The 14,589-nt window shown below is 41.3% G+C and overlaps 1 protein-coding gene across 1 annotated transcript in view; it reads right to left on the bottom strand.

Moving 5' to 3' along the window:
* LOC147748197 (intercellular adhesion molecule 5-like) overlaps positions 1–9,871 on the bottom strand; it is a 225,751-nt gene extending 215,880 nt beyond the window's left edge. The window contains exon 1 of the mRNA XM_086959112.1: positions 9,568–9,871. Within this exon, the coding sequence (XP_086815238.1) occupies positions 9,568–9,631 (64 nt within the window). The 5' untranslated portion in view covers positions 9,632–9,871. The remainder of the gene's footprint in view (positions 1–9,567) is intronic.
* Between the last annotated feature and the right edge of the window lie 4,718 nt (positions 9,872–14,589).

The following is a 14,589-nucleotide window of genomic DNA, read 5'->3' as shown; positions in this document are numbered from 1 at the left end:
CACACCACCCTCTACTCATCTGACATCAATCAAGCCGCCACTCTCCTATTGGAATGGATCACCACTAGTGCCAATACCATCGCTCCTATCAAAAACCTCAACAGCAAAAGAACAAGCAAGCACGCTAACTGGTTCACTCCCAAACTCAAAGCAGAAAAATGCATATGCAAACTTCTGGAGAGACACTGGCAAACCAGCAAAGATCCAGGCAATCACACAGCATTCAAAATGGCCATCAAATCCTACAACCACGCAATCAGAGAAGAAAAGAAAACTGCACTCGCCACCCACCTCTAATCCACCAACCGCAACAAAAAACTTTTCCACTTCATCAGAGAATTTACCTCCCCCAGATGCCAACAAAAACACCATCCAGCCCTCACAGTCCCTCTGCAACTCTCTCGCCAACTTCTTCCACACCAAGATTGCCAACATCTATGCAAACTTTGAACTCTAAGCGCCACAACCGGACCTCCCGGATCCTCCCTCCATCCTCCCTACACAAGGTTATCAGAGCCCCGCTCACCAGCATCAGCAACATAGTGCTCAGATTCGCCACCTTCCAGAAATCTTGGAAACATGTCAAAGTCAAACCGCTTCTGAAAAAACCCACAGTGGTCCCATCCGACCTCAAGAACTACTGCCCCTTATTGCTCAACCACTACCTGGCAATGGTTCTGGAGAAAGCTGTAAACTGCCAACTCACAGCCCACCTGGAATCCCAACCACCTGCTCAACCTCTCCCAATCCGGCTTCCGCTCAAATCACAACAGTGAGACCGCACTCATAGCCGCCACAAGAGACATCAGAGCCATCCTTGACCGCGGCAAGTCAGCAGCCCTGACACTCCTCGAGCTGTCAGCAGCCTTCGGCACAATCTCCCACCACCTATTCATCCAAAGACTTCGCCACATCAGCATCTGCAGCAACACCATTGAGCTACTATCATCGTTCCTCACGGGGCACACTCAGAGAACCCGCCTCCTGCCATTCAGCTCCAGCCCCAAGAGCATCATCTGAGGTGTACCCCAGGACTCCTCGCTCAGACCCACCCTTTTCAACATCTACATGATGCCGCTAGCACCCATCACTCGCAGCCGTGTCTCAACATCATCTCCTACGCTGACGACACCCAGCTCATACTCTCCTTCACCAAAGACATGGACACAAATAGGGCGAACTTCCAGAAAGCCTGACTGACGCCGCCGCCTGGATGAGAACCAACTGCCTCAAAGTCAACTCAGACAAAACCAAAGTTCTCCTTTTCGGAAGACCCCCCTCTCCATGGAACAACGGTGCAGAGACTGATTATTGAGTACAAAATATCAAGTCATTAATATCGTGGGTCAGGAATATCGACAGCAAGAATATTGACTTAAGGTAAGAAATATTGTTTTTAAAAATATCGAAGTGTTTAATATGATTTGCAAAAATATAGTTGTTAAAAAGATTGTTTTTTATTATTATGTATTTTAGTATATATTTTATATGTATGTGATGCATGTTTTTTCATAAGATTTGTTTATATTTGTAATATATGTGTTACATTTTTAGTAGTCATTAATTTTTTTTATTTTAATTTTGTGCTTTGCTAGAAAGTTTTTAACTTCTAAAATGACAAGCCACGAATTCGGGGAAAGAATAGGCCGGATCTTGGCGACAAAACTCCGAATGAAACATTCCGCTGAACATATAAGTGCAATGGAAGATTCTCATGGCAATTTACATTATGATCAAGAAAGTATACTGGGAATTTTTCAAACTTATTATGCAAAACTTTATGCTAGGGAAGACATTACAGTGCCTGATGATCAATGGTATGATAGGATGTTGATTGACTTGAAAGTACTAGACCCTGGAATAGCTGATGAACTAGACCAACCCATAACTCTGGGGGAAGTGGAAATTGCAGTGAACAGTTTAGCATTGGGTAAAGCTGCGGGGCCCGATAGGTTGCCTGCTGAAGTTTATAAACGTTTTTTGTATAACATCAAGGATGAACTACACCGGGTAATTTTATCTGCTCAAGGTGGCAATCCCCCTGCTACATGGGCCGAAGCAACAATTGTAGTGTTCTGTAAAACAGATAAACCTACTGATAGGGTGGGGTCTTATAGACCTATATCCCTGCTGAATGTGGACAATAAGATTTACTCAAAGATATTGGCTAATCGATTGTCCGGGGTAGTGTCATCTCCAGGGTACCAGACATCAACATGGGTTTATTCCTAAAAGGAGCACCATTGAACTAATCAATAAAGTTATCACCCTGTTTGATTTGGTTGCGGTTAATAAAAGAAAATTAGCGCTCTTTCAATTAGACGCGGAAAAAGCGTTCGATCGGGTGGCATAGGAGTACCTATGGATCTTAATGGATAAAATGGGTTTTGGTCAGAGATATATTAAGGCTATAAAAACACTCTATCTCCAACCCAACGCTAAGATATCTACTTTGGGCGGACTCTCTGACGTGATCAATATTACCAGAGGGACCCGCCAAGGCTGCCCATGTTTCCCCCTTTTATCTGCATTATATATTAACCCCTTTATTGAGTCACTAAGTCAGAATAGGTTGATTCCCCCCTTTATAGTTGCTGATTTTTCTTTCTCCGTCTTCGCTTATGCGGACGACATAGCAGTAGTGACGGATAGTCCGGAAACTGCTAGTTTGGAAATTGAGAGGTTAGCCAAAGAATTCGGCAGGATAACAGGATATAAACTCAATGCTTCCAAAACACAAATACTCTGTTCCGGTGCTATAACTTGGGGGGATGAAAGGGTGGTTGATGAAGTTACTTACTTAGGAATACCTATTAAAACGGATATGGATGAGCTGGTTAATGCTAACTGGAGTATTGTTTTCCATAAAATTAAAACCTCCTTGGAGAAATGGGAGCGGCTATATTTGACTATTATTGGTAGGACCAATGTCATCAAAATGAATGTCCTTCCGAAAATTCTTTATTTATTCCGATCGATACCCCTGGACTTTCCATAACCCAAATTACAGGCTTTACAATCTCTCTGCAGTAAATTTATTTGGAGTCCCGGAAAACCCAGGCAGGCAATGAAATATCTTACCTTACCAATTGAAAGGGGAGGGTTGGGGGTACCTGACTTTTTTTTGTATTATGCAGTATGTTTTTTGTTAAAAATGAGATTTTTGTTAATAAGAGATGCCAGGGAGGATATGCATAATTACCCCTCTATATTTGAGATTTTGATGGGGTCACAAACAAAACAAGTGTTTTTCAATGAAATCGATGGCAATTATTACAAAAGGACACGATTTAAGGTTCTTATAAGTGCTCATAAAGTTTGGAAATGGGTGGCCCGTCTTATTGATGTAAGGAAAGTCTCATATTACACTCCATATTGTTCGGTTGGTTTCTTACCCATGATATTCTCGGATGGAGTGGCTCGGAATTTGCAAAAAAAAGCGGTATTTAGGTTGGGAGATTTCTTTTCGAGTGCAGGAGAATGTAAGTCGTTCTTAGAAATGAGTGAAGAATTTGGGTTATCCAAAATTATTTCTTTAAGTTCTTACAAATACGAGATTATTTTAACAGACATAAAATTTCCCTAAGGGAGCATAAAATTATAGAGGGTATAACACAACAAGTTAAGATAGGTGTTCTCTATCGCATGTTTTTGGAAGAGAAAACTCATGATTTGGATAAAATACAAGGAAAATGGAGGGAATTATTGGGAGACAATGATATTGAAGTGGGAAATCTGATTTTGATGTCGATAGATGTACTGATGTCTGCTAATTTAAAAGCTCAATTTTTCAAAAGCCTCTTTGATTTATACTACACACCGGTTCGAATGTTAAAGTGGGGAAGAGGTTATGATGGCAAATGTTTTCGCTGTAAAATGGATAATGCAGATTGTATACATATTTTTTTTTTCTTGCCCCATATTAGGGAAATTTATTCAAGATATTGAAAATTTTGTCTCTATTATTTTAAAGGTTAATCTAAAAATTACTCCTTCAATGATGATTTTAGGAAAGATTCCTGAGGATGGTCAAAATAAGGAATTTATTGGTTTTCGACAGTTCATTTTTTTTATAATGACAGTAGCCAGATTATGTATTGCGGCAGAATGGCTTCAAGAAAAACCTCCATTATTTCAACAATGGCAAGCTCGGTTATATAAATTGTATAAGTTAGAATGGAGTCTCTTCTCGTTATCTGAATCAAGAAGGAAAAATAGATTGGGATGGAAAATTTTGGGGACTTTTTCTGATTTCTATGAGACTTAAAGAACTAATGATGTGGTTATATCTGCGTGTATCTCTTACTGTGTAGTTTTCTCTTTTTCTCATTTGTAAGTTGTATATGAGTATGTTCGCTTGTATTCTTCATCTAAGCCAAGGTTGGAAACTTGTTTTGAACTTTGAATTATGTACTGTGTGATGATTATCTTGTGTACCTTGTATGTTTATGTTTTCTTTCTTTTTTCTGTCGTGTTCCAATAAAAAAAAAAAAAAAAAATAGCGGGCTGTGGGTTTATATGGGAATAGGATGAGAAGTAATGTAATTATGTTACATTTATTTAAAAACAAAATTGTGTTTTAAGTTCTGTAGTGTGTTGTGTGTTTAAAGAGGAATAAGGTGAGCAGTAATTTAATTATATCAAATGTATACATATTTTCTTAATTTTATTTCTGAATTGTTTAGTTCCATAGCGGGTTGTGGGTTTATAGGGGAATAGGATGGGAAGTCATTTTATTATATTTAATTTATTGAATAATTTGTATTTATTAGTATTTGTTTAATTGAGGTGTTATAGTATTACATTTGTAAATTATTGTATTACTTTATTAATAATTGGTTGTTAATTAATTTTAATTAATTAATTGGTAATTAATGATGGTAATTGTGTAATTAATTTTAGGCGGGTGTTGTGGTGTTTATAGGTGTACATGGTGGGAAGAAATTATTTTTAATTTATGAATTCATAATTGGTTGTTAATTAATTTTAATTAATTCATTTGTAATGATTTTTGTAATTTTGTAATTAATTATATTTGTGTGTGGAAGTTTTTATAGGTGTAAAGGGTGGGAAGGTGGGAAGTAAATTATTTTTAATCAATGAATTAATAATTAGTTGTTAATTCATTCTAATTAATTAATTGGCTACTAATTAATGTAATTGTGTAATTAATTGTATGCGTGTGTTGTGGTGTTTATAGGAGTAAAGGGTGGGAAGTAATTTGTGTTTAATTAATGACTATACAGGTGTTACTGTTAATTAATGTTAATTACTTGATATTTATTTTGGGTAAATGTTTATTTTTTGTGTTTTGATTTTACTTTTAAAGGGGTAAAGGGTGGCTATAAAATACAATTTTTGTTATTAAATTATTAGTTGCTAATAGTAATTGTTTTTCTTAAAAGGATAATATATAATTGTGTTTTATTATTTTATAGTTTAATTTAGGTGTGTGTTGTGGATATTAGAGTGTTAAAGCTTGTGTACTCAATTCATGTTTTTGTTTATTGATAAGATTTTTTTAAACGATTATTAATTAAGTTATTTATGGAAATAAATGTAATTAAAAATGTTGAAGTGATTTGTTATTTGTGTAGTGTTATAGGGTATTAAATACAATAAATGCATTTATGTTTTAAATATTGTATTTGTTTGTTAATAGCTGCAACTTTTAAATAATTATTTTTACTAATGTATTTTTATATATTATTTGTAGGTTTTTGTTGTATGTATTAATTTTATAAAATGTGTTCTCTTTTATATAGTTAATATATTTAAATTTATATATTTTAAATATTGTTTTTTATTTTTATGATTTTTAAAAAGTTGTATTATTTTTTTTTAACTGTTTAGGTATTATTAGTCATTTTTACCCCTTCGCTACCCAACACTTTCCCTACTATTGCACTCTTTGGAGTGGAAATGGTAATTTTTTCCCCTCCGCTATCCAACACTTTCCCTACTATTGCTATCATTGATGTGGGAATTGTAATTTTTACCCCTCCGCTATCCAACACTTTCCCTACTGTTGCACTCACTGGAGTTGGAATAGTAAATGTAATTATTCTGCTATCCAACACTATCCCTACTGTTGCACTTATTGTATTAGGAAATGTTAGTTTACATTCTTTTAATAGTTTAATATTTGAATTTATTATAAAATGTTTTTTTATTTTAAATTATTGATACATATATATATTTTTATATCATTTTAAAGTTTAAAAATTAAATAAAGATAATAGTTAAGTTGTATTAAGTAAATATATGTATATGTATAAATTATTATGTTTGTGTGTTTATATTATTTTTTATTAAGTTTCTTTGTTATATTTAGTTAAAATGTATATTAAATTTAATTAATTTTGTTTAAAATAATATTCGTATTTAATATATTTATTTTATAATATTTTATTTTATGTATATTTTTAAATCAATATTTTTTATATCTATATTTTTTACCTAGATATTTTGGAGTCAATATTTTTGCACTTACCTGCTAAGCTATGGTAGTCGATATTTTTGCAGTCTATATTTTTTTCTCAAAATTTAGAACATCGGTGTTTGTGACATCGATATTCTATCAGTGACCCTAAAACAACTCCCGGTGAACTCAGCTCTAGGATTGGCACTCTCCCCCACCACCCACACCTGCAACGTCAGTATCATCCTTGACAGCGAGCTCTCTATGAGACACCAGGTCAACACTGTTGCCAAAACCGACTTCAACACACTCAGAATGCTCCATAAGGTCTTCAGATGGTTCTCAACTGACACAAGAGGAACCGTGTCACAAGCCCTCATCACTAGTTGTCTTGACTAAGGCAACACCCTCTACACCGGAACGACCACCCTCCACCTCAAGAGCCTCCCAAACTATCCAGAATGCAGCAGCAAGATTCACCCTGTACCTGCCCAGACGATCCCACATAACCTCCCACCTCCGCTGCCTGCACTGGCTCCCCGTCAAGAAGTGATGCCACTTCAAACTACTCACCCATGCCTACAAGATCCTCTACAACATGGGACCAGAATACCTGAACAACTGCCTGGCCTTCCACCAGCCCACCAGACACCTGCGGTCTGCCTCCCTGGCCCTCACTACCATCTCCTGCATACATCACACCCGAGCCAGATGACGCACCATCTCCCACCTTGCTGCTAAGACCTGGGCGGACCTCACCATCCACCTCCGAACTTCCACCTCCCTCACAGAATTCAGGAGCAGCCTCAAGACCTGGCTGGTCGAATAGACCCAGCTCACACAGTGCCTTGCTACCCCCTGGGGTGATTAGCGCACTATACCAGTGCTGATTGATTCATTCATTGGATGGTATTCTGCAAATCCAGATCTCAAATAAGAGTAAACATTGATGGGCAAGTACCTTAGGAAGATACCACATACGTTTATCTGGGTGTAATGGTGGAGAGTAAGTTAAATTGAATGAGTCAGATCACCAATCTGAGATCCATGGCCCAAGTAACAAAGCAGGCAATCAAAAGATTATCTAATGTATTTGGGGTGGGGGTACGCTATGTGAAAGTAGTACCTTCCTTATTGTATGAATCCATAGTTTTTCTGGACAATAATATTAATATTTTAAATAGTAAATTGGCAAAAGAGATTACATTTCTGATAAACTTACACTCCTCAATTCCACAGTGTAAAATAAGACAGGAACCATCATTGATTTAGTTAATTTCTCAACATCTTTTCATATTGAGAATGTATCTATGTAATTATATTGAAGAGAACGAAGACTCCCTGAGACCGATGGTGACAACAATGTGTGATTCCTCCTCGTACCTTAATCTTGCTGAGATCAACACAGTAATTACAGAAAAAATTGCCTTTTCTAACACATCTCCAAAATATGTCTCGTCTTGAATGGAAGCCACTAATAACGAATATCATGAATAAAAATGTGAGAGCTTTCGATCTGTGAACAGCAACAAAATAGATACATGCACGTATTACAGTCGACTCAAACGACTCGTATTTTAGTATAAAACAAAAATACCTTACTTATAATTTGGTGTCCAGCTCTGAACTAAAGTATCTAAGATTCCATTTTATGCTTATACCACTGTGCCGGTTTGAAGGTTCTTGGAATGTAAAGCGCCTGTCATTAAAGAACTGTTGTTTATGTGGTTATAAGGAAGAAACTATATAACAAACTATCTGTATATATCCGGTTCCACTTGATTTCAGGAGCAAATATTTGAAGACTGTATTTATTATTTCCAGTTGTGAGACTATCCAGGATGCTTTGGGTTACTGTTTCTCTGCTGCAGACTCCCAATTTATTGGGAAATTGATAAGATTTTTAAATCTATCTTATTGTCGTTTTAATTAAGTATGATTTCGCTGTATCGTTATTAAATGTATTAAGGCGAGGGATTTAATACTTAAGTATTTTATATTTTTTATGTAATGGCTCTTTTATTATCATGAATATTTGTAATATTGTTATACTAGAAACCTTTTCAGTAAACGAAAATACAACTCATTTGATTCCACCTTGTTTGAATGGTTAGGTCAGGGGGTATCATGCCGATAAAAGCTAGTCCACAGTTCATCATTAGCAGATGTTAATTCTATCTGGAGAAAGGTGTCACCACATTAGTACCAGGTTAAATTACAAAGAAAATAGAAATCAACAAGAGAAAGGCGACCATTTTATGTTTGGAAAATGTCTAAAAAATGCACTGACCCTAGTACCTCACGTTATTGTAACTTTAGAAAAAAAATGTGTGGAAATCTGTAAATGAAAAAGCAGAAGGTGGAGTATGGGACAAGTGCTCTACATCCATAATGACATGGAAAACGTAGTGGCTGCCCCTCTGATTTTATTCTATGTGTAGCCATGCTAAAAGCCTACCTACAGATTCAACGTTCTCCTAAATTCACTCAGTGAACCATTCATCCATATATTCGTCCAAGTACCAACTAACACATGCCCTTCCCATCACCTCACTCATCTGCAAACTCACTTTTAGGCTATTCTGTAAAAACTGTAATCACTACTCTCCATCTAACCACCCATCCACTCCTCTAACTCACTCTGCCTAACCACCCTTTGACTTAACCCTTCACTCAAGTACACTCTCAAACTCCCCGACCAGAAGCACCCCTATCGATACACATCACCCAGTGACTCATGCACTCAACTAGGCAAACACCAATTTCCACACCTACCCCTCCACTCACATACTACTACTTCATTCCCCTGAACAACACTCATGCGCTAAGATATTTATCCAACCTCTAACTTAGACACTCAGCAGTCACCCACACAACGATTCACCCTGGCGATTATTCACAACATTCACACACCCATGCAGTCACTCATTCAGCAACTCATAAACACAACCACACATTAAGTCAGTCACCCCTTCATCCGACCAATCGCCCACCCACTTACTGAAGCAACCACCCACCCATTCAGCCACTACTCAATCATTCGTCCACCCGCTCAGTAAGATTCTCAGCACTGCTAGCGCACAGAAATCACCAACGCATCCATCCACTCATTCATGCAGTTGCTCTGGCCTCTTTCACTCACTCACCCGAGACGCCCGTGCCAATGACAGCCAACAGGAGAAGCACTCGAGGCAGCCGCGGTGTCCTCATGATGATGGCCGTGTGGTGGCTGGTGATCACTGGGACTGAGTCGCAGTGAGAGAGGCCCTTCTGAGAGGGGAATCAGCGCAGAGCAGTCACTCGAGCAGAGCCCTCCCCCCCTGCGTTGGGTCTACAGAGTTGTGATTTGCATTGCCAGACTCCGGAGGAAGGAAGGAAGGCACCCGCCTGGGCAGTGAGATTTGCAGCTCAGACCTCAGGGTGCAAAACTCACTCAGGCTTGAAGCGAGTGAGATAAACGGGGGCTGGCACTAGTGCACGCAAGCCTTGGCGGCCGAGGCTGGCACTCGAGCACGCATGCCCTCGGCGGTGCTGGCTCTCAAATGAAAACATGCTTCGGGTGGGCTCCTCGGATGCCCCACGGGAGTCCTGGCGCCTGCACCGCCCCGGGCATGTTTCCATTTTCTGTCAATGGGCAAAGATGACGTAGTCGGCCGGAAAGCCGAGTGATAGCGAGGACGGCCTGTTTTTACCTCACGAAGCCAGGGTTAAAGGGGTGGTTGCGTTGGGAGGAGGATGTGGCGGCGCTTGCAGGAGGCGTCTGTGACCGAGAAGAAGTCAGTGGGTAAATACACGGACAGCGAGCGCAATGTAGATTGGCTTAACGGCTAGAGCGGCCGACTTTGAAGCTGGGGCACAGGCCCGGTTCTAGAGGATGGGCCGGGTGGGCCAGGCCCACCCAAACATGAGCGTGGCCCACCCAAACACGAGTCTGGGCCACCCAAACATGAGACTTGGCCCTCGCAGTGAACCTGCCACTGACGTACAACGACAATAACAGCTGTTCAGATAACTGGTGATTTACGATACTGCTGCAGAGCAACCATTTGTCTTTTGGTCGTTTTTAAATGCAGATAAAACTGAATTTTTTGGGAATAGCTCAGTGGGTTACTACCTCTGTCACAGATATCCTTGTGTTACTTGCAGTCCAGAAGTTACTATCCTAACATAGGACAGTGACCTATGAAATGTCCTCAAGGAGCTGAATACAAACTTCGCTTTTTTACTTTGTGATATGGTTAGAGCTTCTACATTCTTTCAACTTTCTAATGTTACTAAAAAGATTTTTTTTGGGCAGTTGTACCTTTTTATCAGTAAAGCCAACCCCCAACCACTGGAGTACTCTTTAAATCTTGAGTTTGTGCTTCCCCAGACCAAACCCTTGTAAAATAAATTACCTACCAGTATGGATGACATGTGATTTCTACACCTTGTTATCCTCATGGTCTTATGTGACATTCCCCGTAGACTGATTTATTGTCTCTGTATAATATGTGCGGTTATGTAAAGTTCTGTGACACCCCACACTGATCTGAGTAGCGCTATACAACAAATGGAATGGATATGAGAGAGGGGCAATGGCGAGTTGAGGGGCACTAGTGGAGGGTGGCAGTGAGGGAATCCGAGGAGGAGGTCACGGGGTTGTGGGCTACGGAGAGATGAGGGGCACTGGTAGAGGGTGGCAGTGAGGGAATCCGAGGAGGAGGTCACAGGGTTGTGGGCTACGGAGAGATGAGGGGCGCTGGTAGAGTGTGGCAGTGAGGGAATCCGAGGAGGAGGTCACAGGGTTGGGGGCTACGGAGAGATGAGGGGCGCTGGTAGAGGGTGGCAGTGAGGGAAGCCGGGGAGAAGTTTATGGGGTGGAGGGAGGGAACTACAGAGAGATGAGGGGCACTAGTGGACGGTGGCAGTGAGTGAGTCTGAGGAGGAGGTCACAGGTTGGGGGGAACTACGGAGAGATGAGGAGCGCTGGTGGAGGGAGCAGTGAGGGAAGCAGAGGAGGAGGTCATGAGGTGGGGGGCTACAGAGAAATGAGGGGCACTCGTGGAGGGTGGCAGTTAGGGAATCCGAGAAGGAGGTCACAGGGTGGGGGGAACTATGGAGCAATAAGGGGTGCTGGTGGAGGGTGGCAGTGAGGGAATCTGAGGAGGTGGTCATGGGGTGTGGGGGAGCTACGGAGAGATGAGGGGCACTGGTGGAGGGTGGTAGTTGGGGAGTCGGAGGCGGAGACCATGCAGGGTAGTGGCTATGGAGAGATAAAGGGCGGTAGTTGAGTTATCTACAGAGAAAGAGGTAAAAAAAAAAAGAGGTCAAAAAGACTTTTGCACCGGCACTAAAGCTGGCTGATTAGAACAACTGTGGAGCATACTTCAACATGCATGCTAATTACATTTACTGCTATATTCAATGTTTCAAGTTTGAAGGTGATTTTACTATTGTTTTTTACTGGAAATAATGAAAGTGGAACTGAATGGTGGCTGATATGGGACTGGGGAACACGATCAACTGTGAAATAAGGTGTAACGTAGATGGGTGGTAGAAAAGTGGATATTCAAGCCTGTAAGGGAGCGTGCTGCAGAGTCGGGGGTCAGGTGGAGGTAGTAATGGAGAGGGTTTATCCCTGAAGGCTCGCACAGAGGGAGCCCCAGTAGTGTCACTTGCTTAATACTCCAACCTTAGAAACCTCCCCTTCCCATCAAAGGGACATTACATGGAAGAAAAGCACTTTTGAGAGTGATAACATTTAGAAAGAGACTTTGAAAAGAGTGCGTTTTACTGTGCCTTGTAAGACTAAGGAGAGAAAGGAGGGCCCAGAAGCAGGCCTGGCTAGATATATAAGCGGATAAATTGGGGCAGCAGTGGCCCACCCAAATGTACCTTTGGCCCACCCAAATAAATATTCCTGGGGCCGGGCCTGCTGGGGCATCAGATTCGAGTCTGGCGGGAGGCTGAAGCATCCTGTGATTCTTGGAAAATCATGTAATCTCCCAGTGCCTAAAACGAATGTGCCCGTCTGTAATGCAACTGGTGCTCATGTGCAGCGCTCTGGTACCTTCGGGTGGAGTTAGTGCTATATAAAACTGCAAAAATGCTACATTTACTGTTGCAGGATTAACTCACAGCAGGAGATAACATTGACTGCAGCAATGACATTAGTTCCCACAGAAGGAACCCAAAGAATGAACTTACTGCTGAACTCATAGCTACAATATATACTCACTGAGTGTCGCAGAAGAAACCTTATTGGCCCCTTCTGAATGAGCTTTCGGTCTGAAGCAGAATGCGCTCACTATTCATAATAAACTTACAGACCATTACAGAATGAACTTAGAGCCTCTTGTATCAAGCAATTTTGTGTTCATAAACAGGCCGATCGAATCGACCCTTTTGCGAATGCAAAAAAGGCTTTCCCAAGAATCAAATCCTATTTTGCAATTTGGTAACCTGTTACAGAATCACAAAATGGGTTTGAGATTCGGTATTTGAAGGGGCGTGTTCAGGGCGTCCCTTCCAAATACTGAATTGTGACGAGATGTATGAATGTTTTGTGACAATGAATGCGGTCGCAAAACATTTGCATTTTGCCACCAACTTTAAGTTGGTGGTAACCCATCCGCAAACAGGAAGGGGTTCCCAAGGGACACCTTCCCCTTTGTGAATGCATTGGTGTCACAAAACTTGAGGGCCCCCCTGCAAAGTACCTGCAGTGGTCCCCTCACACTCCCATACATGCCAACATTTCAGAAGAGCTAAGAGGGAGATTAAAAAGAAAAAAAAAATCGGGAGAATGGGGCCTTGAATCGGGTTACTGGCATGTATGGGCTTTGGAAGTGTGCTGCTTCAGGATTTGACATTTGAAACACAAATGCACGTTTTTTCCTTACCTTTCGGAAGCATGGAGCGCAATGGCAGGCAGAGAGATGGTGATGCAAGTGTTGTGCACTGGCCTGGCAGGTTGCTGGCAGTGCATGCTCCCCCCCGCCCCACCCCCGTGTGACAGCCCGGGCTAAAACAGCTTCTTGTGCACACACACAGACCCCCCCCTCCCCCAACCAATACTTCACAGGTCTTTAAAAGACCATTACGCTTTGTTGGTTTTTCACCCCTTCTAGAGCCCCTGAATGCCATTCTGACTATTGCTGGAAGAGTTGGCACTTTACACAATACCAAGCCCTGTCAGCTGAAACACCAAGGAGTCGGGTTTTTGCTTGCATGAATCTGGAGGCGGGAGACTAGCCTTGAAATCGGTAGTCTCACGCCTGAATCGGGAGGGTTGGCATGTCTGCACTCCGGACCCAGTCCGAAGCTTTAATGGCAGGAAGCTGCCTGTGCCAGTGGGGGACCTGGAGCTCGGTGGCCCCCCTGCTCCGCAGGGGTTGCGGGGGCTATTGTTACACCACTCTGTGAATGTATGCAAAAACTTTTTTATAATAGCAGGCAACCCACTTTCATACATGCTGTTTTGCGATTTCCTAATTGCGAAGCGCAAGGATCCGCAATTAGGGAATCGCAAAATGGTTTCTTAGCACATCTGGCACTTACTGCTTAGAATGAACTCACTACTTAGAATGAACTTACTGCTGCAGAAGAGTCATTGACTACTACAGTGAACTCACTGACTGAAGAAGGAAGAACTCACCGATCATTGCCAACAAGCTCTCTAAGTGCTATAATATGACCTCAAGACTCTTGCGATGAACTCACTGTTTGCAACAATACACTTACTACTTAGAGTGAACTCAGTGCTGACTTCACCACCATGGAATGGGGAACATCCTTTTCAACGCGGATGTTACCCCGCAGTGCTTTTACGAGGCGTCCTTTACAACGCAAGTCGTAACCACGACTTGCGCTGGAGGGCGCTAAAGGATAAAGAATAGTATATTTACTATTCCAAAACCGTCCCTACTATCCACGGGGACTGGTGTTAGAATAGTAAATTATACTATTCACTAACCGCGCCCCCCCAACGCAAGTCGTGGTTACGGCTTGCGTTGTTAAACATGCGTCGTAAAAGCACGCGTTGAAACGGTATGCGTTGTACCGTCATACATCCCCATGGAATGAACAGACTGACTGAAGAAGAAAGAACTTTAGTAATTTGAGGTATAAGGTGTTTTTAAAGGGGCTAATAATAGTTAGAGAGAGATGTTAGCATAAGTGCCTCG

This window comes from Lissotriton vulgaris, chromosome 1_1 (genome assembly GCF_964263255.1).
Source record: "Lissotriton vulgaris chromosome 1_1, aLisVul1.2, whole genome shotgun sequence".
NCBI lineage: Eukaryota > Metazoa > Chordata > Amphibia > Caudata > Salamandridae > Lissotriton > Lissotriton vulgaris.
Note: the sequence above shows the minus strand (reverse complement) of the source record. Positions and strands in the feature narration are given on the sequence as shown.